The sequence below is a fragment of the Artemia franciscana genome, unplaced genomic scaffold (genome assembly GCF_032884065.1).
Source record: "Artemia franciscana unplaced genomic scaffold, ASM3288406v1 PGA_scaffold_36, whole genome shotgun sequence".
Classification (NCBI taxonomy): domain Eukaryota; kingdom Metazoa; phylum Arthropoda; class Branchiopoda; order Anostraca; family Artemiidae; genus Artemia; species Artemia franciscana.
In genome coordinates this window covers 1,194,918-1,217,454 of record NW_027062672.1, presented here as the reverse complement: position 1 = coordinate 1,217,454, position 22,537 = coordinate 1,194,918, and the positions used below count along the sequence as shown (strand labels likewise).

General features: G+C 33.8%; 1 protein-coding gene across 7 annotated transcripts in view; it reads left to right on the top strand.

Annotated features, from left to right (window-relative positions):
* LOC136041753 (lysosomal cholesterol signaling protein-like) overlaps positions 1 to 22,537 on the top strand; it is a 154,713-nt gene that overhangs the window by 98,951 nt on the left and 33,225 nt on the right. For all 7 annotated transcript variants that reach the window (XM_065726510.1, XM_065726512.1, XM_065726513.1 and 4 more), the window contains 3 exons: positions 1,361 to 1,550; positions 4,944 to 5,252; positions 15,479 to 15,650. In XM_065726510.1, the coding sequence (XP_065582582.1) occupies positions 1,361 to 1,550; positions 4,944 to 5,252; positions 15,479 to 15,650 (671 nt within the window). The remainder of the gene's footprint in view (positions 1 to 1,360; positions 1,551 to 4,943; positions 5,253 to 15,478; positions 15,651 to 22,537) is intronic.

Here is a 22,537-nt window from a genome sequence, read left to right as displayed (position 1 = left end):
CTCTGAAAAAAAGAGGTTATACAACAACTAGGAGAAATCATCGTATGGAAAAAAACCACCAGCGAAGGAGAAAAAACTAGTAAAATGAGTGATATTACCCAATGTTGGCAGCTCTGTTCCGACATCGAGAACCGAATACTCCATTATACATTTATTTTTTTCTTGTGCTATGTCTATTTGATGGGTCTATTCAAACAAGTCAAAAAATACGTGATAAAAAATAAATAAAAATACCGGATAAACACAATACATGAGCTCGTGCTCCAAAAACACGATGCCATTCATAAAACAAATATTAAAAAAAAGCACAACAACAAAATACGGGCTCATAAAAAAAATTATGAACTTTCCCTAAGGGGGGGGGGTCTGTCTTCTCAAAATCTTAACATTTGTCCCGGGATTTCCTATATTTTTTTTTAACAAGTACGGCTTTAATTTCCTACTGGGCCCCCAAAATCTTGTATCTCCCTGAAATAAATAACTATGCACGTCCCCAAATCTTATGCTCTCAACCCGTGCCAAGATAGGGAAGATTGATGGTAGATTCGGAGGTGGATCGAGTTCCATGTTCTTCCTCCATTTTAGTTTTTAAAAGCTAGATCACATCTTATGTGAAGAAATGTGTAGAAAGTCAATCATCTCTAGACTTTTGACCTGCTTTAAGTAAAGTTATGTATGTTATGCTGATTTATGCCTAAGCCACACCTATTGAAAAAACTCCAAGATATAACCTGTGTTGTTCGTTGAATTTGACGTCATATTTGTACTACAAAGCGAAGAAATGAAGTGCATGAATTGTTAGAAAAACCTGTATCGACACCAAATTTACTCGAAGTTCACTCTCCTAGGCCTCGTAGGCCTAGCTCTAAGGTGTTCTAGGCGTCCAATATACAGTAGTTTTGTGTCATCATACAGGCAGGGAAATCGCTGTTCTAAGCTTCCATCGTTTTTCTCAGTTTCCAAATTAATATTACATTAAATTAACCATTTTTGTAAAGTAATTAATCAAATTAATTTATTAAATTAGTTTTAATTCCTTAAGTTAATTTAAAATCATTAGTTTAAGACAATTTAAGCTAATTAATTGCTTTTAAATTTATTTCTTTATTTTTTTTTTAAAGTAATATCTAAGTATGATGCCTTATATCTTGACTCTGATTGGTCGATTTTAAAAATCTCCCCTGAGAGTCAAACATAGCTCAACCCACCAATTTTAGCATTTATTATAGTTGTGCTTAACATCAGTTTATGCACAAGTCTGATTATAATGCCCCTCAGGGCTTAATAAGTGAATGTACCTTTTATGCATCTAAGCTTGAATTATTTCTTCTTTAATTATTTCACCTTTTATTATTTCTAGTTACGGCTCTGTATCAGCAGACGCATCCTGATTTTCCCAACTATTTGTACCTAGTAGCGCCTATATCTCTAGTGATATTGAATCCAATCGGATTTTTCATGATGGAAATGCAGAAAAAACGGGACAAAGAAGAAGATTCGAATTGTAGTCATGAGCACACACGACTTTTAACGGAGAATTTGTCCAGTTCGTAAGTTAGCAGCCTTTTCTATCGCTTCTACGCAGCGTCGTATCCCAGAATTTTGTTCGGGGGGATTTTTAAGTGGGGGAACAAAAAACTTTCAAAAAACGCATAAAAATCTGTTCATATACATTTTTGTTACGTTTTTAAGAGCCGGACAAATATCTCGGAGGGGAGGGTGCTTAAAGTCGCTAATCTCCCCCCCCCCCATGGATACGGCCTTGATTCTATGTGATAAGATTTTCTTTACGTGATTTTAAAAGAAATATTAAGTACGTTTTTAGACATAGACATAGACATTTTTTATTTTCATCCAAAACATATAAATTAAACAAAGAATTTATCATTAACGGCCACTCTTAAGACAGAAGAGTCCTGACTGTGGCCGCAATTCTAACCACCATGATCTGCTAAATCATTTCCTCAAATGATTTTGAAGAAAAAAAAATCCTTGGGGGGGGGGTAAAAAAACAAAATAATTAATATTAAATACTAAATAAGTAAATACTCTTTCCTCTTATCACACTTCTCTCCTTTTTAAAAAATGGAATTTAACCATTCTCTTGAATGATGCCAGACTTACTGCCGCTCTGACCGATTCTGGAAGGTCATTCCAGACGCTGACACCTATGTTCCTGAGAACAAATCCTGCTCTTGTTGTATTTCTTCTCTCGTGAGTCAAATCCTCCGAATTCCGGGTAAAATAAGGGTGATAAAACGAGTTAGTTTTAAAAAAATCATAAAAGTACTCAGGGCTTACCTTATTTACACTTTGAAAAACAAAAATCGCTAGCTGGTAATCACGTAGCTCGCCTATGTTCAAAATATCGTTCTTTCTAAAACACTCCGCAGTATTCTGACAGTTTTGAAATTCTCCTATCAGACGCAGTGCTTTGTTTTGTATTATTTGAGTTCTTTTATAATTCATCACGAAATTGCTTGCCCAAACAGAACAACCGTACGTGATGTAGGGGTGCACAATAGCACTGTATAACAATTTGACAACTGCTACCGGAAACACTTTTTTCAGCCTCCTCATCACTCCCAATCCTCTAGCTGCTTTTGCCGACACTATTTCACCATGCTTCTTCCAAGACAAATTACAATCAATATAAAATCCGAGATATTTACAAAAAAAAACACAAATGTTTATGCTAAGCATTTATGCGATAAGTATGTCTCAGAAGATATTCGAGGCTTTTTTGAGCTTTCGGATTTTTGACTATCAGTATTTGCTCACAATTTTTTGTTTACTTGTTAAAGGTGGAATGCTAGCCAACAATACTTCGAAACATTTTAATTCGGCAAAAAAAAAAGATCGGTAAATATTGTTTAATAAACACGAATTCATCATTCAATAAACAGGACAATATTGTTTTCAAACATCATATTTTTTTAGTGTTGCAGAATACATGCGTTGGATATATTTATTTATTTTATTCATTTATATATATATTATACTAAATACCTTTCATCCGTGTTCGTAATTAAGTCTCGTTTAGTCACCATGGTGTACTAAACTAGTTTATTTCTGAAGATCTTTGTAAGAAATGAACCAAAGGATTTGCAAATTGTAAGGAATAACAGCTGTCGTGGATTCTCTGTAAGTATTTATAGCTTATGAGTTGCTCATTTTGCCTATTAAAAAAGAAAAAAATATATACAGCTCTCCTTAAGCATTTACTTGTTCGAAGTTTATCAACCCCTTAAAATATGTGTAATACTATTAAATAAGGGGAAAAAAATGAAAAACAGAAGAAAAAAAATATAGAAAGAGAAAAAGTCCTGCACTTACCCTGGTCCTGGCCACTATAATCCTTCCGACCAACAGCTGATTCCATTTCCAAACACATCCAACACTTGGATCCATCCAACAAACTAAAAATTTTGCATTATCATATTTTGAGCATTGCGGTTTAATTTCTCCAAAATCGTCTCTCCATTAAACGATTCAATTTGTGGTGCGATTCTCCTACAATGTTAGTTAACAATTTTTATTAGCTCACGAAAATCAAAATTTTCAATCCCCAAGTGATATTCCTTTGTCGATAGGAAACACTTGACAAGTAGTATCAACTCGTTCCATGTCTTGCTACAATTTTTTTTTACATTGGGTCACCGTTAATTTTGTATAGCATCATTGGCTGTGACAGAAGATGGCTTGTTTTGTCAACCAAATCAGCCCTGCGATAATGCTGTGTGAATTCTCGCTGTATTCCTCTGAAGCCTACCTAGAAAATTTCTTGAAAAAACAGACTTCTTTAAGCTCCTATTTTAAAACAGTATCTATAGCGCATTTTTACAAGTTTTTTTTTTCTATATATCTAAAAACAATTTTGCCGACGAAATAAAAGACATTTCTAACCTTATATGAGTTAGAAGGGAACCACGTGAAGCTTTTTTTGTTCATGGTGCCATGTGAACCCTGCTTCCAAAGTGCAATTTTATGCCTAATTTCAACAAATTAAAGTAGTTATTAGCGTTGGAAAAGGGTATGGCTGGAGGGGGTAAAGCTGAAAGCTTTGAATAAATTGGGTTGGAAAATGGCAGAACGGACGTAGCTGTGTTAGCCTTAGAATTCAGTTAGTTTTTACGCATTAACGGTTATATGATTCAATACATTCAATATGGATCAGAAGAAAACTTTGATGGAGTGACGTGGCGCATTAGAAAAATGTTCTTCCTGACCTGTAAGTTTTTGAGGATTAGTTTAGTATTTGATTTTTATTAATTTAAAAATTTTTCAATTTTATTGTGAAGTCAAATTTTTAATTAACTGTGAAGAATTTTACTTCACAAATTGGCTAAAATAAAAAGTCCTCCCCGTGACTATATATCGAAAGTTTATTATTTTTCTATTTCAAGTTTTCATAAAAGATTTTTGCTTTTAAGGGTGACTATACTTTATTAGTTCTTTGCTGTGTAGTTTTTTTCATAATATAAGTTAAATTCGTAAATCGATTTAATAATCGTTAAATCTATAAATCCTAAAAGATTTCTATAACTTAAGCAACTAATAAAGTCAATAAAAATTGTTCAGTCAAGAACCTGAATTGTATTTTTTCAGTCTGGCCATGAAATTTGCCCTTGAGTTATTTAATTCAACAGTTGAATAATTTTTAATTTGAATATTTTAGTTAATTTAATGAATAACCTTAATTAATCTAATTACGTAATTTAATTTAATAGTTCAATTAACTTGATCAAATAATGTAATTATTCAACTCAATAAATTTTTTAAACATAAGAATAGAATTGAATATTATATTAAATCTTTACGACTAAATAGTATAGTAAATAATATAGCTGTATGTAACTAATAGTATAAATAAATAATACAATCTTAATAATTCAATTGAATAGCTTAATTTAAGTTTTAATAATTACGAATCTCTTTTACAGATTGCCTCCACTTCCAACTCTTACATCACCACCCCATGTGCCAACTTCTGCTTCCACTGTGACAGTATTTTTTACAATTATGAAGAACGTTTTTTTGAGTCCTATTGTTCTGATGACCATACTCGGAATCATTGGTAATTTTGCATTTCAGAAGAGTCTTCCAGTTGTTCTTGAAGGGGTTCTAAAGGTTTTAGGTTCATCATTTTCAGCGTCAGCTTTATTTGTGCTTGGACTGAGGATGGTTGGAAATAATACAAAGCTTAAGTGCTCTAATCTCGTTACGCCCTGTGTCCTGGTTGCAGTTAAATGGTAACCTTTTTTGGATTTTAAATATAAAAAAAAACAACAATCCAAGCCATATAACTACAAATTGAGAAATTCCATGGAGTTGAACTATAGTATTCGTTTCGTGAGTAAACTAGTGAATTTAAGTTTTTTTAATGACTATTTGCCAATCAAGAAGCTCGATCACATAGGTGCTCTAACGGCACTTTGTTTAGGGCGCCCACTGTGCAGAGTACTTTCCAAGCGGGCGGCAAATTTCTGATAAAAATTTTTTTTTTTTTTGTAAGAAAAGTAATACTAACTGTCGCAATTTTTTCGCCAGCTTTTGGGAGCCCAAATGTGTAGCAACCCTTCTTCTTTCCGTGGGTAGATACTCCCATGTGTTTAAAAGAGCGCTAACATTAAAAAGTAATAGTCCAGATTGAAGAAAGAGTAAAATCAAGGACTTTTTTCTGTGTAATGTATGTTAAAAATTCACTATCGTAAATAATAGTTTCTGGGAAAAGACTTTCTTTGATATTTAATCAAATTTCTATAGGGAGCTAAGGAAAATGAGTGTTAAAAAGACGATATACGCCTCAGTAAAATAACCACTAATACCCTCCATAAGGGCATGATGTTAAGTTCCAACGTTTTCAACAACTTAAACCACTTTCTAATTTAATAAGATACGATTTACTCAGTAGTATCATGTCGATGGACTGATAGCCTTGAAAAGTGTCAATACTTTTGATTCACTAATATTACCCTTAACTATCTTTGCGTTCACCACAGCTTATTAAAAATAATTGCTGTGACTTATGGGATAAACTGGAACATTGTGCTCCATTAAAACCATTAATCAAAACCAATTTTTTCAAAAAAAAAAAAAACCTTGGAAACTCATAGAACCTTTGAAAGCAGTTGAAGATATTGTTAGCTCATGCTAATAGATAAATATTCCAAGAATTTCCTATCTGTCAAAGAACGAAATGCTCTTTATTAAGCTCTGGACTGCAATGAGTAAATAATTAATTGTAATAGGTTCTAATGAGTGCTTGTGAACTCAATTCGATCAGTGGGATTTGTTGAACGATAAAAACTGCAAAAATGAATCGGAATAAGCTTATTGAACGTGGAGTAAATTTACATGTGTTGTCCATTTTATCCTTAATTGCCTAAGGCTCTTCATTAAAAAGTTTTTGATATTTTTTCGATACTTTCAGTATAAAAACCTGAATTAGGTCACAGATAAATACAAAATCTATAATTAATAGGGCTAACTCATACTCGACTTCGAATTGTCTTTATTATCGTAAAAGTATGATCGCTTTATTCTTCGTTGCCATTATAAAACCATTGATAAATAAGTAAAAGGGCAATGGCGAAGTCGAACTCATATTCGACTTCGAATCGTTTTCATTATCGTTAAAATATGATCGCTTAATTCTTCGTTGCCATTGTAAAACCAATTGTAAAATGTATAGAAAATGGCTGCACCTGTGTTGGGAATGTGATCGCCTTTGAGCCACTATATAAAAAAAAGTCAGGGGAACTTCTTTTAATTGCCGGTAATTTGCAAATTTGAAGCAGCGAAAATCGAAATTAGCACCAGTCTCACGTCGAATTATACTCACCAAATTTCATATTATTATAAATTAGATAACCTTAATTTAATAACGCAACTATAAATTCGATTTTTATAAATTCATGTGATTCAGTTCCTTAGCCTTTTATTCCTTTAATTAAATCTACGAACCGCATAATATTTAAGCATAACTATTAGGCGAAAATGAATAAATGAAGTTACTTAAGTCAATACAAATCGAAATGAAATGAATAATAAAAGCAATAGTTTGATATCAATTTCGTCATGTATAACAATTAGGCCGTCTTTAAAAACCTCGTGGCAGGAAAGAGAAAGGGCTACAGCGAACAAGATTGAAAAATTTGGGCTAAGGGTTATGGCGAAGCGGAACACATATTGGACGTTGAATCGTTTTTATCACTGTCTAAAATGTGATCGCTTTATTCTTGATTGCCATTGTAAAACCGAGTAGCAAATATACAAAATGCCTGCTCTAGTATTGGGAATGCAATCGCCTCTTAGCCACTATTTAAAAAGAGTTATTTGAACTCCTTTTTATTTTCGCTAGTTTCTAAATGTAAAACTGCGTACCGAAACTAGAGCCAGTTTCTCATCACATTATTTCCATAATTTACATTTCATTTTAAATAAATAACGTTCATTGAATTTGGCGACCACAATTATCCAATTTCCATCTGTCATTGGATTAGGTTCCATAGCCATTGATTTCTTTAACTAAATTCATATCGACGAACTGGATAGTATTTAGGCAATAATGTCAATCAAAATCTGAATATATGAAGTTAATGAAGTCAGAGTTAGTTGGAATTAACTGAACAATAAAAACAATAGCTTTACATCAATGTCAAATGTATAAGAATTATACTGCCCTTATAAAATTGTGACTGGTAAAAGAATTCAAAAGTATTTCCTTATGAATCACTATATTTTAAGTCCTTTGAAATCAAACTACGGAATCTAAGGTATTTAGTACTGCTATTGACAATGCTTTAAAACTTGGAAGTCGTTGTTTCGTAAATTAATTAACTTTACTTTTGTAATTTATTGCTTTGAATTTGAAGAATTTGTGAATCATCCTTTTTCATTCATTCTTTTTTCATGAAATGCAATAAAAAGCTTTTCAGGAATGATAAAATTTTTATTTTTAGGGGAATTTCCAATGCCAGTGATTTATCACCAAATTAGACAATATTTTTTTATGTGTGTAATTTTGTAAGGGGATTCATAAATTGAGTAATATACGGTGATTTTTTTTTATTTATTTTTTTTTCAGAATTGGTTCTAAGCTTTTTTATTTTGATTTCTAGTCGACTTTCCGCCATACAACTCAAAATATGAAACTTTTTTTTTGCTTTTCGCTACACGGGATTCAATAAAAGTTTTTTAAGGTAAGCATGGCTCCAACTGTGTAAGATTTTTTTTAAATATAATACGACATTAACAGCAGTTTTTAATAAAAGTTTGATGACGCTAACTGTAACTATGAAACGTTATTTATCTGGATAATTATCCTTTTAACGTTTGGTTTGGTCGAAACTCCTTTTAAAGGAATTTCACGACGACAGTCCGGAATTTACTCTTCGTGGAAAAGTACTTTTCTAAGTAGCTATTTTACTTCTGAATGTTTTTATAGATAACGTCAGCATGAATGACGTTATGATTTGTTACTCTACGTGCTAAATCTGGCAGTGATCTTCCAAGGAAGATGTTCAGAAGAAGCACCAATCATATTATATAACTCCAACATAGGCGATACATCGAACTTCGCATGCAGTGACTAGCGATATCTCACAAAATTCTTGCCAGGAATAGACGTCTTTAAGCTAAGCTATGGCTGACAGTGAAACCCATTCATAAAAATACCAAGGGGAGGGGGTAAGGATTGTTTTGATTTTATCATGAAGTCAATAAAAAAAAAAAAAAAAAAATGAGCTCTCATGCCTAAAAGATATGGTAGCGGCAAAAAGGCTGCTTGGAAAAATAATTGACCTATCTGTCCCAGGTCTTCCTCTCCTCTTTTTCGGCAGCAATGATCACAGGATTACCAAGTCTGTCGTTTGCTGTCGTCGATCGTAGATAATCGTGAAAGTCTTAATGCCGAGAAGATATTTGTTGCAGGTGGTATTCGTAGGCCAAATGACAAGTAGCTTCACCGTTTTTAGCATTACGAAATAGGCAATTGAAGGTTGGATAAAATTTCGATAGCTCAGAGAAGATCTATTTTTGAATTATCGCTTTTTGAAATATATAACTTTGCTAGAGAAAGCCGGAATTCGAAAGCATAGTCGTCAACACCAATAAATTGCTTGATAATGAGATGCAACCCTTTCCATTTTCAAAAAGTCGAAAAATTTAAACTTGAAACTGAAGAGTCGAAGCCAGATAAAGTGCGGAGTCATTTTTGGCAGGGAATTTCGGTTCATTTCACTATAGAAGTGTACAGGTGTATGGTTAAACTGGCTGACTAATATCGCGTTTACTGGTTGTTGAATTTGAAAGGAAATGCTTGTAATAAGTGAAAAGGGCTTGACATCTTGCTCTGAGCACTAGCTCTAAATTGTGGAGGCTACAGAGTCTATATATCTTGTAAAACCAAGAATTCAGATATGTTTTTGCTGAAATTGGTCCATTTGATATTATTTCTCAGCTATTGGGTTGTCTCATGTGTCATAGAAGTCAGTGGTCAGCTAAGTGGCCTTATAAATCAGCAAACTGTCTGAAGTTGTTTTTACAAACAATTTGCAATAACCCGTACTTTTTAAATTATTTGTGAATCTGAGGTAAAAGAGGCCTAGTTGATTTTGTCCAGTTGTCATTTTCCTTCACACACTTCCTCGCCGTTGTAACTAGGAGACATTATAGTTTGTACAGCATCAACATGGCAAAATTTGCCGGTCACCTTTGAAGTAAAGCGGACTACATACAACAAGCGATTCAGGACCGTCATCTCAAAGTCTAAACCTTTGTTCTCGCTAATAAGCCGGGATCCGAAAATAGTCCATGTTATATATTACCCATATGTAAAACTTTGCGACGCAGGGAAACAATTTGAAGTGATGGTGATATTTTTCAGACAGTCAGTCAAAACCAAGTTTAATCTCTTGGCTTGACATAAGTCTTTATTGATGACATTTATATTACCCAGTCATAATGGAAGCGCCGCCATAACATTGGGCAATGTCCAATATCATATCTGCGCCAATCTCTTCTTAAATAAACACGAATCGTTATGGATAAACTTCTAATAGTTTACATGTAAGACTTAAAATAGTCCTGCTTGATGCCCTTTATATTATCCAATCACAATGGAAGCGCTGCCATAACATTGAACAAGGTCCAATGTCATATCTGCGCCAATCTCTTCTTAAATCTTTACAAATTGTGATGGATAAACTTCAAATAGTTTATATATAAGACTTCAAATAGTCTTGTTTGATGCCCTTTATATTACCCAATCACAATGGAAGTGCCGCCATTACATTGAACAAGGTCCAATATCATATCTGCGCAAATCTCTTCTAAAATCTTCACGAATCGTGATGGATAGACTTTCAGAGTCTAATTTTTGCATAAGATAGCAACCGATCAATCCAGTACTATTCCGTTTGAAGTATACTTGTGTAGGATCTTAACTTTCAACTTTGGCACATCCATTTTCATAAAACTCTTAAGACTTATAAGTAGGGAAGGAATGGATTTATGAGCTTAACTAGATCCTGCGGTAGTTTAATATAAGCTTTAAATCGATTTCCTAAGGATTTCACTCAAGAATCGCTACAACCAAGACAGCAAAAATTGACCTGATTCGTGAAGGTTTCATTCCCTTGGACCTACTACAAGTACTTCCTTTAAACTATTAAAGAAAGTTTGTCCGGAAAGGGATTCTTTCCGTTTTTGGAGACAGAAAAGATCTACTTTCATCTAATGACACGTCCAGTTCAGTTTTATTTTAATGGGGGTTTCAAATCGTCGAGGCACAGGATTCCAAAGTAACATGGCCATTAAGCATTCTTAAGCAGTGGTGTCAGTTGGGAAGGTTAGAAGTCTTCTTTCCTTGATTCCCCCCTTAGATTTTGGAAAATAACTTTTCGGAGCATTTTCATTGACAATTTTACCACCCCTTAAATATCAGAATATATATTTTACATTAATGCTATTAGCTTTTATAAGGATTACCTGTGTTTTGTCAAATTTATAATAATAATTACGCAGTTAGGACCTAAAGACGTAAAATCTAATGTTAAATGATTATGTGTACCAGCGGAAACAACACGAATATTGCTCAACTTTGAATCACTTTCTACATCATTTAAAAAATGAAATCAAACAATTTGGCTTGAAAAAAGACACAGCTGGCAAAGAATCAAAATGATTGATTAATTGCGTAACAAATACCACAATAGTTTAAAACTGTCTTATATAATAGTTCAATAACCTTCATATATTACATTTTTTGTTGTATATCTGTCTCAAAATTCTTAGCTTACCTAACTTGCTTGTCTCTGATAGTTGTCATACCAAAGTATACCTCTTAACATGGTTTTGGAAAAAAATTATTAGATTGTATTATTTCTTCCTTTTTGTTTTCTTTTTTTTACACTTTACGCTGGAGAGGTTGCATGGTCTTTACAGTTGTATACTAAGGGTGCATTCCAGGATCGACAAAAGTTACTGAAGACTATCTTTTTCGTGCCAGCTAATATGTTTCTAATAACTAGAACGATTGAAAAGCAACTGTGAATTTACTTTTGTAGTAAATTTTACCAAAGATACTTAACAGGCATCTTTAGTGAAGAAGTATATCTGGATCAAGATCATCATTGGTATCACTATCAGACTGAAAAAATGGAAAATATTTTCACATTGAAAGAGGAATGAATCTAATTGAAACTTATTAAGGTTATTTTATTATAAGAGTAATTAGTTCTTAGTTACTTTACAACCACTCCCACTGGACGTCAAATTCCAAAAAGTTCCATAGTTAATATGAAGTTACTAGGGCTTACAACCTGGAATGCACCCAAAATGTATATTTTCATATTTTCCGTTTAGGCCTAAGACTTCCCAAAAAGGCCCAAAATACCCTGAGAGGGTAACTAATCCACTTTTCTAGTCAACAGATTTTACAGTCCTCATGCTCATTTTTAACGCCCCTTTTTGCGGTTCAAAGAGGGCAGTGCCATTAAAAAAAAAATTTAAGCCATGCCTGTATATCCCAAAATTCTTGGCTTATTTGTAACTTATTTTCAATAGTCCTCGTAAGAAAGTGGCGAATTAACCATAGATTTAAGTAGACTGTTAAAAGTACTGATCAAATGTTTAAATAGGTCTTAGCTTTTCGGTGAAGTGGCCTCAGATTTTGGCCTTGGAAGGAATTAAATTATTTATAATACATCACGTAACATCATATGGCAATTTTAGTTACAATTAGTCATGAAGTTTTTGGTTTAGATGTTTAGACTCGTCATCTAAAACCTTGATAAAATATTAGCGGCAAATCAGATATTTAGCTATAGCTGGTGCCGCGAATTTAGGAAAAAAACATTCATCCTCAAATTGGGAGGGATTTTTCAAACAGTGACGAGCAGTGTACCCCCGCAGGACTTGGCTGGGAAGGTGGCAGCACCATTAAGCATATCTTTGTACAAGATAATGTGAGAGATATCATAAAGGAACCATTTCGCGTTTAGTATCCTGTTTTCCCCTGGAAGGGTGCTATTTATCCTTATTTCCAGAGTTGGTCTGAGATCACACTCCATTAAGAATCAGGGAGTATTAAGACGTTGAAATTCCTAAAAGTAAAAACAAGATTTAATAATTTTGGCCTCTAAAAGATTCATTTTCTTCGTGTTGTATCATTTTCGTTTTATATCTACACTTTCATATTGAAATATTTCCAGTTTAGTTTTCGTTCTATTCTAACACAAAGAGTTCTAAAAAAAAAAAATTATTTTTTACAAACAAGTAGACCCCAAATTACAAACTAGTGGACCATATTTTCTTATCGTATTGATTTGATTGCCATCAGCATATTCTAAAAGTTTAACCATTTTTTTTATATCATTTCTTTTTCTTATATTTTAATCTTTTTCTTTTCATTTATTATATTTTTTTTATATTTCCTTAACTTTTACATACTCTAAAATTATATTTCATTTAATTTCTTATTGCTATGTTAGTATGACAATGCCTTATGTAGTTCAAGAAGCTATTGTTTCGTACTCCTTATTGTTGATCTTATGTGATTTTTTATGTTTCTTACTTTTTGCTATTTTTACTCAAAACCACCACTCTTCCCCAGGTTTTGCTAGAAAAATCAAAATTACTACCACTACTAGCAATTTTTTGTTGAACCAAGCCGCCTGAAGCCCACACAGATGCCCACATTCCTCCTCCTTTCCTAATTTATTCAAAGCTTCACTCTTCACTCTCTTCCCAAGAAGTTCAAGTTTCCTTTAAATCATTCCTTATGGCCTCCTCCCAGCCAATTTTTGGCAGTATGGCATCCTTCATCCGTAAAAACGTGTCTTAGCCATTTCAAACGGCGTTGGGGTGCATTTGCGAAATTTGGGTGTTTTTTTGAAGTGGGTGCGCACTGAATTTTTCAAATCGGCGCATTGCACTGATTCTTTCAAACAGTTCGTGGTAACGAACTGTAGTAAGGAGCGACCCGGCTCAATAGTAACCAAAACTCTAAAAAATGGAATTTTGATACCAATAGCTACATCAAAAGAATCGCATTTTAATGCTGATTTTAAATATATAAGTTTCATCAAGTTTAGTCTTACCCATCAAAAGCTACGAGCCTGAGAAAATTTGCGTTATTTTAGAAAATAGGGGGAAACACCCCCTAAAAGTCATAGAATCTTAACGAAAATCACACCATCAGATTCAGCGTATCCGAGAACCCTACTGTAAAAGTTTCAAGCTCCTATCTACAAATGTGGATGTGGAAATTTTGCATTTTTTGCCAGAAGGCAGATCACGGATGCGTGTTTATTTGTTTGTTTGTTTTTTTTTGTTTTTTGTGTTTTTTTCCCAGGGGTGATCGTATCGACCCAGTTGTCCTAGAATGTTGCGAGAGGGCTCATTCTAACGGAAATGAAAAGTTCTAGTGCCCTTTTTAAGTGACCAAAAAAATTGGAGGGCATCTAGGCCCCCTCCCACGCTAATTATTTTCCCAAGGTCAATGGATCAAAATTCTGAGATAGCCATTTTATTCAGCGTAGTCGAAAAACCTTATAACTATGTCTTTGGAGACGACTTACTCCCCCAGAGTACCCGTGGGAGGGGCTACAAGTTACAAACTTTGACCAGTGCTTGTATATAGTAATGGTTATTGGGAAGTGTACAGGTGTTTTCAGGAGGATTTTTTGGTTGGGGGAGGGGTTGAGAAGAGGGGGATATTCTGGGGGAGCTTTCCATCGAGGAATTTGTCATGGGGAAGAAAATTTCCATGAAGGGAGCGCAGGATTTACTAGCATACTTAAAAAAAACAATGAAAAAATAAATATGAAAAAGTTTTTTTCAGCTGGAAGTAGGGAGCAGCATTAAAACTTAAAACGAACAGAAATTATTACCCATATGAGGGGCTCACCTCCTCCTAATACCTCGCTCTTTACGCTAAAGTATTTTTAGTAATGTCAACTATTTATTCTACGGCTTTTGTGATTCAGGGGTCATTCTTAATGAATTGGGACAAAATTATATCTTTTACTAATAAAAAGATTCGTAAAAAATTAAAAGTTCTAGTTGCCTTTTTAATTAACCAAAAAATTGGAGGGCAACTAGGGTTCCTTCCCCACTCTTTTTTTAATCAAAATCATTCGATCAAAATTATGAGAAAGCAATTTAGCCAAAAAAAAATTAAAAAAAATATGCAAATTTCGTTTTAATTATTCCTCTGCGGAGAGCCAAAATCAAAACACGCATTGATTCAAGAACGTTCAGAAATTAAATAAAAAAAACAAGTTTTTTCAACTGAAAGTAAGGAGCGACATTAAAACTTAAAACGAACAGAAATTACTTCGTATATGAAAGGGGCTGCTTCCTCATCAACGCCCCGCTCTTTACGCTAAAGTTTTTCACTGTTTTAAAAAGAAGAGTTGAGAGAAATAGTCAAACTTTAGTGTAAAGAATGGGGCGTTGATGAGGAAGCAGCCGCTTTCATATACGAAGTAATTTATGTTCGTTTTAAGTTTTAATGTCGCTCCTTACTTTCAGTTGAAAAAACTTGTTCTTTTTATTTAATTTTTTTAAGGGCCATTGTTCATTCGGCGCATTTTCACTAGGAAAATGGCGCTTTCGGTGCATTTTCACTTTTATGGAGGCGCAACTTTAAACCAGACATCTGGCAACACTGATTCCATCCTTTCTTTCATTACATCTGCTAGAAAGTAGCATAACCATGTTTTTCAAACAGCTTGTTAGCATTGCTCATTTCTTCCATTAGCCACTATTTTCCCAACTTCATTTTATTTAGTACGGTATCTTTTTCTATATAAAGTGTTTTGATTTACTATTTTTATTCTTATTTTACGTAATGTCTTTGCTTCTACTTTCTGCTATTTTAACTCGTTACTCCGATTTCGCAGTCTTGTGTTTAAGAGAGAATCAGAAGCTAAGTTTTACATTACTTAGCTATTACTTTTTTTTATTTCAGTATGATTATGCCTTTAGTCATGAGGGAAGCTGTTGTTCAGCTTTCAAAATCTGGGATTGGTAATGCCTCCGATTCGGCAGATTTGGCTAATTATGGGTTTCTGTATGGAACATTCCCAACTGCCCCGTCTGTATTCGTTTTTGCTACCCAGTATAACTTGGTTCCTGAAATGGTAAGTCATTTAATTTAAATTACTTGGAACTCAGCAAACATAGCAGTTAAAAGACCAAATGAGAGTGAAAAAAATGAGCATATGAACATAAAACACTACGCAATACCATACATACAGGGCTGTACTTAGTATTTTTTTGTGGGGGGAGGGGCTATAAAAAATGCCTAAAAATGTGTTTATATGCATATTTTTTACGTTTTTACGAGTCAGACAAACATTTGTGGGTAGGGGGTTCAACTCCGCTACCCTCCCCCGTGGATACAGCCTTACATACATGCAACAAGTGAAAAAAATGGATTAACTCATTTATTTATGCACTATCTCGTGTAATAATCACGCTTTATTTTTTCTTCTTAAAAGGCTGGACCTTGTAGCGTTGTCACACAGTGTTTTAAGATAATAAGTAAGAACGATAAGCTGAAAATTGAATTTTGAAATACAACGCAGCAGTGGACATCGGATTGTACTTATTGAAATCTAACCACTAGTGCTGTTTAAATTATCATAATTATTCTTATTTCTTATGATTTACTCATTAAAAGTTTATTCTACGGTTTTTTTTATATCTTGGAAAGCACTTGAGCTAGGTCAATGAAACTCTTGAGAATACATTCAGAGCCTTAATGGTTTCCTAAAAAGGTACTTGGAGTCACCTATCTCCACCCCCTTCTATTCCCAGAGGGTGCTGACCTTTGCAGATCTTTAACAATGTTGGTTTTACCAAAGTGAAACTTCCAAAATAGATATTCTGCTCAAGTGAGACACAAGAAAATTGGTTTCAGCCTCGCATCTTTGCTTAACTTAAAATTAATGTAAGACTTTTTGTCAAAATTCAGACTGGTAATAGACCTGTGATATATGTAGAGGCACAGCTAAGGTAGAGGACTCCCCACTCCCAACGTTCCAAAGTGTCGGTACGCACTGCCGACGCCTTGGTTAGGATAAGACCTTGACAGGGCTTTCTTCAGAATGGCCAAAAATTTCTTTTGATTTTATTTGTCTTTGTATTTATAGTGTCAGATAATTTTACCCCTCCCCCTCCAGTCTGTTTATCACATATAATTTAATTTCTTGGGACAAGTGTCCTGAGCAAACGAAACGAAGAACAAACTTTCGAATTTGATTTTATAATCTAGTCGTGAGGCAAATAAAAGTGCACATATGACTTCTAAGAAAATGTATTTCAGCATTGGTACTTAGATACGCCACATATTAAGTCTCAAATAAAAAAAAATTAATGAATCTTTACCCAAGTGTGTTATTACTGTGTAATATGCATAAATATTCGCTTCTTAGTGGTAATTGTCGATGAAATTTCCCTAATCAGGTTAGGCTAAGACCCTTCAAGGCTTTTCATCAAAATTATTCAAAATATTTATTGATTTTCTTGTTTATGTATTTATATTATCCAGCTAATTGAAATGCAATGCATTTGTTTGTATTGGCTTAACTGGCTGCATTTGAACTGTCCGCAACTCATATGAATTAACTCTACTTCTAAGTATGATTTGCTTTACTTTGATCGAATGTTCCATGGTTGATAGTTTCTAGCCAATTTTAATAAATACCAGTACAATCTATATATCTGAGTATAAGTTTATGTATGTTTGTCTATGGCATGAATAAATAACTAGACTGTTCTGGCTAGAAGCCTAATTCTTTGTTGACGTAATTTTCAAACCATCAACAAATGATGGATAAGCTGTTCGAATTTCAAAATTGTCGCTGAAAAATAATGATAAATAAAACAAAAAACAAACAAAAAATTAAAACAATTGAAAACTCAACTTAGAATTACGTCAGGACTTAAATTTTATCAAATGACGCGATGCATCTTATGCTCTTTAGAAAAATCCGTATTAACCTTTTCCCCTGATTTCCAATATTATTTACCTACTCCGTTCTACTTACCGTTCGACATTAATGTACAACATAAGTAACTATAGACATCTACAACTCTAATATCCTTTCCTTTATAAACAAGATTAAGAGTACTAACTTATCTGCTATTTTTAAATCCTATATGCTTCAATTCACTCTAGCTGGTCTCTATATTGAGGGTTGACTGAACAGTTATCAAATGGTAATCATTTAACAAGCAGAGCATAGGGCAGTGGATTAACGAGGACCATTGTCAGGATTCTTGTATGAGTTAAGTGAGGATCTCTGTGGGGTCTAAAGGCTCAAGCCCCGTTCTAGTGAAGTGAATACCCAGTCGATAATCGACATATTTACTCTAAGGGCCTTCTTCGTTATTGCGGATATAATATGCGCAAACCTATGTATATCAATTATTATATATCTGTGATATGCAGTGTAGGACATGATATGACAACGAATATTTATGATATGACACCAAATATAAGAAATCAAATTAGTGTTTTTGACTGAGTGAAAGACATGTAATTTGGTTAAAAATTTACCAAAGTTTCAGGAGAATATAAAAGTCAACTTGAAATGAGTGAATTTAGGGTCCATTGGCAGGGGCTAAACGCTCAAGCCCTGTTCTAGCAATGTAAATACCAAGCCAGTAAATGACATTTTTATTCTAAAGGCCATCTTCTTCGTTATTGCAGATACAATTTGTGCAAACCTATGCGTATCAATTACAATATAAGCATTCTTATTTATGCTGCCAGAACTTCTTTTCTACAGAAAAATACAGGGTGATAAATACGTGACAAAATCGTAGAAGAAAAGAGTATTTACAATTATTCGTTTTGTCTTCTTAAATTTTTGAAGAAAAGCGTCATACTTCTTGCAAAATTGTGTTACGTGTCCAAGGTCGTCTTCGGAAAGGGGGAGGTACCGGGTTTAAATCCTCCGCCCCCCAAAAAAATTCCCGGCTCGTAAAAATATAACGAAAATGCAAATAAACAAATTTTTTATGTGGTTTTTAAGTCTTTGCCCCCTCCCCCCCACCCGAACAAAAATCTTGGATACGCCCTTGTACGTGTACCCAATAACTGTTTTTGCGACTTTGAGAATTAATGTTTTAAAAAATATGACCAATATTTTTGTTTTTGTTCAGAGGAAAAACAAAAATCAAGCGGTTTGGCCCTATTATAAATGCAAATATGCAAACAATTTAATTCATCAATTCGGCTCTTGAACGGTTCGTAGAAGGAATTTAAGGTCATTACCACTGGAGAACAAAAATTGGGCAATAAAATGAAATTGCCTCTAAAATTCGAAATGAAATTGCTGCATACATCACCTTCATTTGATGACGTAAAATGAAGGATTCTCTTTCTTTTTTTGACACTTATCAATATAGGCAATAAAACATAAGCTTAACAACATGCTGTTTATTAGATCCTGGTTTATTTGTAGCTCTTGACTTTGGCGTTTAAGTAGCATTAAATAAATGGTGAATTTTTTTAAACTATCAAAGTAATTGTTGTCATCTGTGTACCATAGTTAAGATAAGTTGTCCTTCCAACCTCTAATTCAACTTATCTCGTCTTCCTTCATCCCTGAATAATCTATCCAACACCCCTTTGCCGACAAACCACAACCCCTTAGAAGTCTCAAAGCAAAGAAAATATATTTTCCATCATAATAAGTGAATCCTTGGGGTCATTCTCTTTAATTCGTGAGACAGAGTGTCGACCAGGTTTACGAGCTGAAGTGCAATTCCAAAAGCATTTTATCCTTGCTGAAAGCTACTTGCGGATGATTCAGCCAGACAAATTCTCCTTAGCATACTTTCATTTGAAAAAACTAATATCTTGTGCTTTCCCCCCAACATCTCCACTCGCAGAATTGAGTTGGCAAAGAGAAAGAAACATCTCAGAAACAACCTCAGGAGGTTGAGAAACATCTCAACCTCATTTGCAGCAGTTAGCACCATTCACGAGATATTTATGTTTTGATAACAGTTTTTTCATAGCTTGATAATATCCCTAGGGTCATTCTCTTTAATTCGTGAGACAGAGTGTCGACCAGGTTTACGAGCTGAGGTGCAATTCCAAAAGCATTTTGTGTGACTTGCTTGCTGCTGCAACAGCCTTCTCATTCACTTCAATTTAGCTTCCTGGACAAATTCCTGATTTGATATCACACCCTAGTTTATTTTCTTGTAAAAATCCTTATGCTGATTATTCAGTTTAAGTAATGTGCTACTTTTTTCTTTTTATTTATTGCTCTCTTTAATTCTTTTGTCATGAAAGGCAGAGGTTTAGGTTTTCGAGGCCATCTTACTTTAGTCTACCTTTCTAAGACCTCTTGTAGTATTTCTAAGACGACTTCCAAAACTGTTTCACCACTGTACTATTATGTATTTTCTTGAAAGAAAGATATCAAGAAATTTGGACTTAATTAGTGGTGAAACAGTTTTGGAAGTCGGTGTGATTATGAATTTAGTTAGGTTGTGCAACTTGTTCTCTTATTTTTATCAATTCAGGAGAGGTTTTTTCGAACAAGTAAATGGTTTACCCATGAGGGCCCCTTTAAGTCCTATATTAGCAAATTGATTTGTAGAAAATATTGAAACAGTAGCGTTAGATTCATATTTTTAAAACACAAATTTTGGGGGAGATATATGGATGACATAATTTCAGTATGGAATTATGGGGAGGATGAATTAAAAGGTTTTTTAGAGCGTCTTATTTTTTGGGGAGGTGATTTAAAATTTACAATAGAATTAGAAGAGGATAATAAACTTCCTTTTTTGGATTTTCTTCTTTTAAAAAATGAAAATAGTCTGGATTTTAAAATTTACAGAAAACCTACTAACAATAATAGATTTTTGTCGTTCTTCTCCGTTCATACTCGCCAAGTAAAAATTGGCTTAATCATATCCTTAACTGACCGCATTTTTAGAGTTTGTTCTCCAAAATTCATTGAGGAGGAATTGTTATTGTTTACAGAAATTTTAATAAGTAACCATTATCCAGGTTGGTTAATTGACCAGACTTTTTCGAAAAGAAGAAAAAAATTTCTAGAATTTTCTTACGATATTCTGAAAACAACAGAAAAAAAAGATATTTTTTTGTTCTTTGCCATATGTTCCAGGACTGAGTGAAAACTTAATGGTTTAAAGGTAGCTTTAAGAGGTAGTAATACTTTGGCTAGTTTTTTAAATTCTGGAAAGGATCGAACTTCTGTAGAGCAACAAAGTGGGGTTTATAAAATCCCACGTACTTGTGAAAGCTCTTATGTGGGACGTACTAACCAGAATTTTAAAATGAGATTGCTACAACATCATAATTCTATTTCCTCCTCTTTTAAGCAAAATTTCAAACCTGAAGATTTCACGTCGGCTCTATCGAAACATATTTATAATTATCCAAATCATTTTATTTTGTTTGAAAATGTTTCTTTGATTTCTAGGGACCAAGGTTTAAAACAAATTTTCAGGGAAACAATCGAAATTAAAAAAAAAATTATTCAAGAATAATTCCATAAATAGAGATACAGGTGAATTTGATTGAACTCAATTTATGATAATACTGAGGTCAAATAAAGTAAATATTACTTCACCTAAGAGGTATGACCTATGTTCACCTGATGTGTCAGATAAATCTAATGAACCGGAACCGAAAAGGTCAAGGAGATTTACTTCCTCTGTTGCATTGAAAAAAATAAGAGCAATAAACTATATTTAATTAATTTATTTGGTATAAATTTTGTTTGTTTTATTGATGTCTTTTAGTTTTACTGCTGATGATGAACACTGTATATGTGTTCGAAATATCCAGTTAAAAATTTTATATCTGTTCACTGTCTATTAAAAGGTTTAATCCCTATTTTGAACTGTTATACTTAATAACTCGTTCTTTATATTGAAGCTTGAATTTTGTCCCAAATCCTTAAGAATGACCCCTGAATCACAAAGGCCTTAAAATAAATAGTTGAAATTACTAAAAATACTTTAGCGTAAAGAGCTAGGTATTTTGGAGGAGACGAACCCCCTTATATGCGTAATATTTTATGTTCGTTTTAAGTTTTAATGCTGCCCATTACTTCCAGTTGAAAAAAAATTTATTGATTTTCTCATTGTTTTTTTTTTTAATAATGCTAGAAAATCCTGCGCCCCCTTCATGGAAATTCTCTTCCCTCATGAAAAATTCCTCCATGGAAAAATCCTCCCACGTAACCTCCTCCCCGCGACCCACCCCCACCCCAACGCGAAAAAGTCCCCCTGAAAACGTCTGTACACTTCATAATTAACAATTACTAAATGTAAACAATGTTCAAAGTTTGTAACTTGCAACCCCTCCCCTGGGGACTGGGGGGATCAAGTCATCCCCAACGACATAGTTATTAAGTTTTTGACCAAGCTGAAGAGAATGGCTATCTCAAAATTTTGTTCCGGTGGCTTTGGGAAAAAAATGTGCGTCGGAGGGGGCCTAAGTGCCTTCCAATTTTCGGTCACTTAAAAAGGACACTAGAACTTTCAATTTCTGTCAGAATGAGCCCTCTCGCGATATTCTAGGACAACTTGGTCGATACGATCACCCCTGGAAAAAAAAAAAAAAAAAAAACAATAAACAACCGTCCGTGATCTGTCTTCTGGCAAAAAATACAGAATTCCAGATTTTTGTTGATAGAAGCTTGAAATTTCTACAGAAGGGCTCTCTGATAGGCTGAATCTGATGGTGTGATTTTCGTTAATATTCTATGATTTTTAGGGGGGTGTTTTCCCGTATTTTCTAAAATAAGACAGATTTTCTCTGGCTCGTAACTTTTGATGCATAAGACTAAACTTGATGAAACTTATATATTTAAAATCAGCATTAAAATGCGATTCTTTTGATGTAATTATTGGTATCAAACTCCGTGTTGTGGGGTTTCGGTTACTATTGAGCCGGGTTGCTCCTTATTTACAGTTCGTTACTACGAACTGTTAGTTGATTCTGCTTAAGGGTTCACATTATATGGAT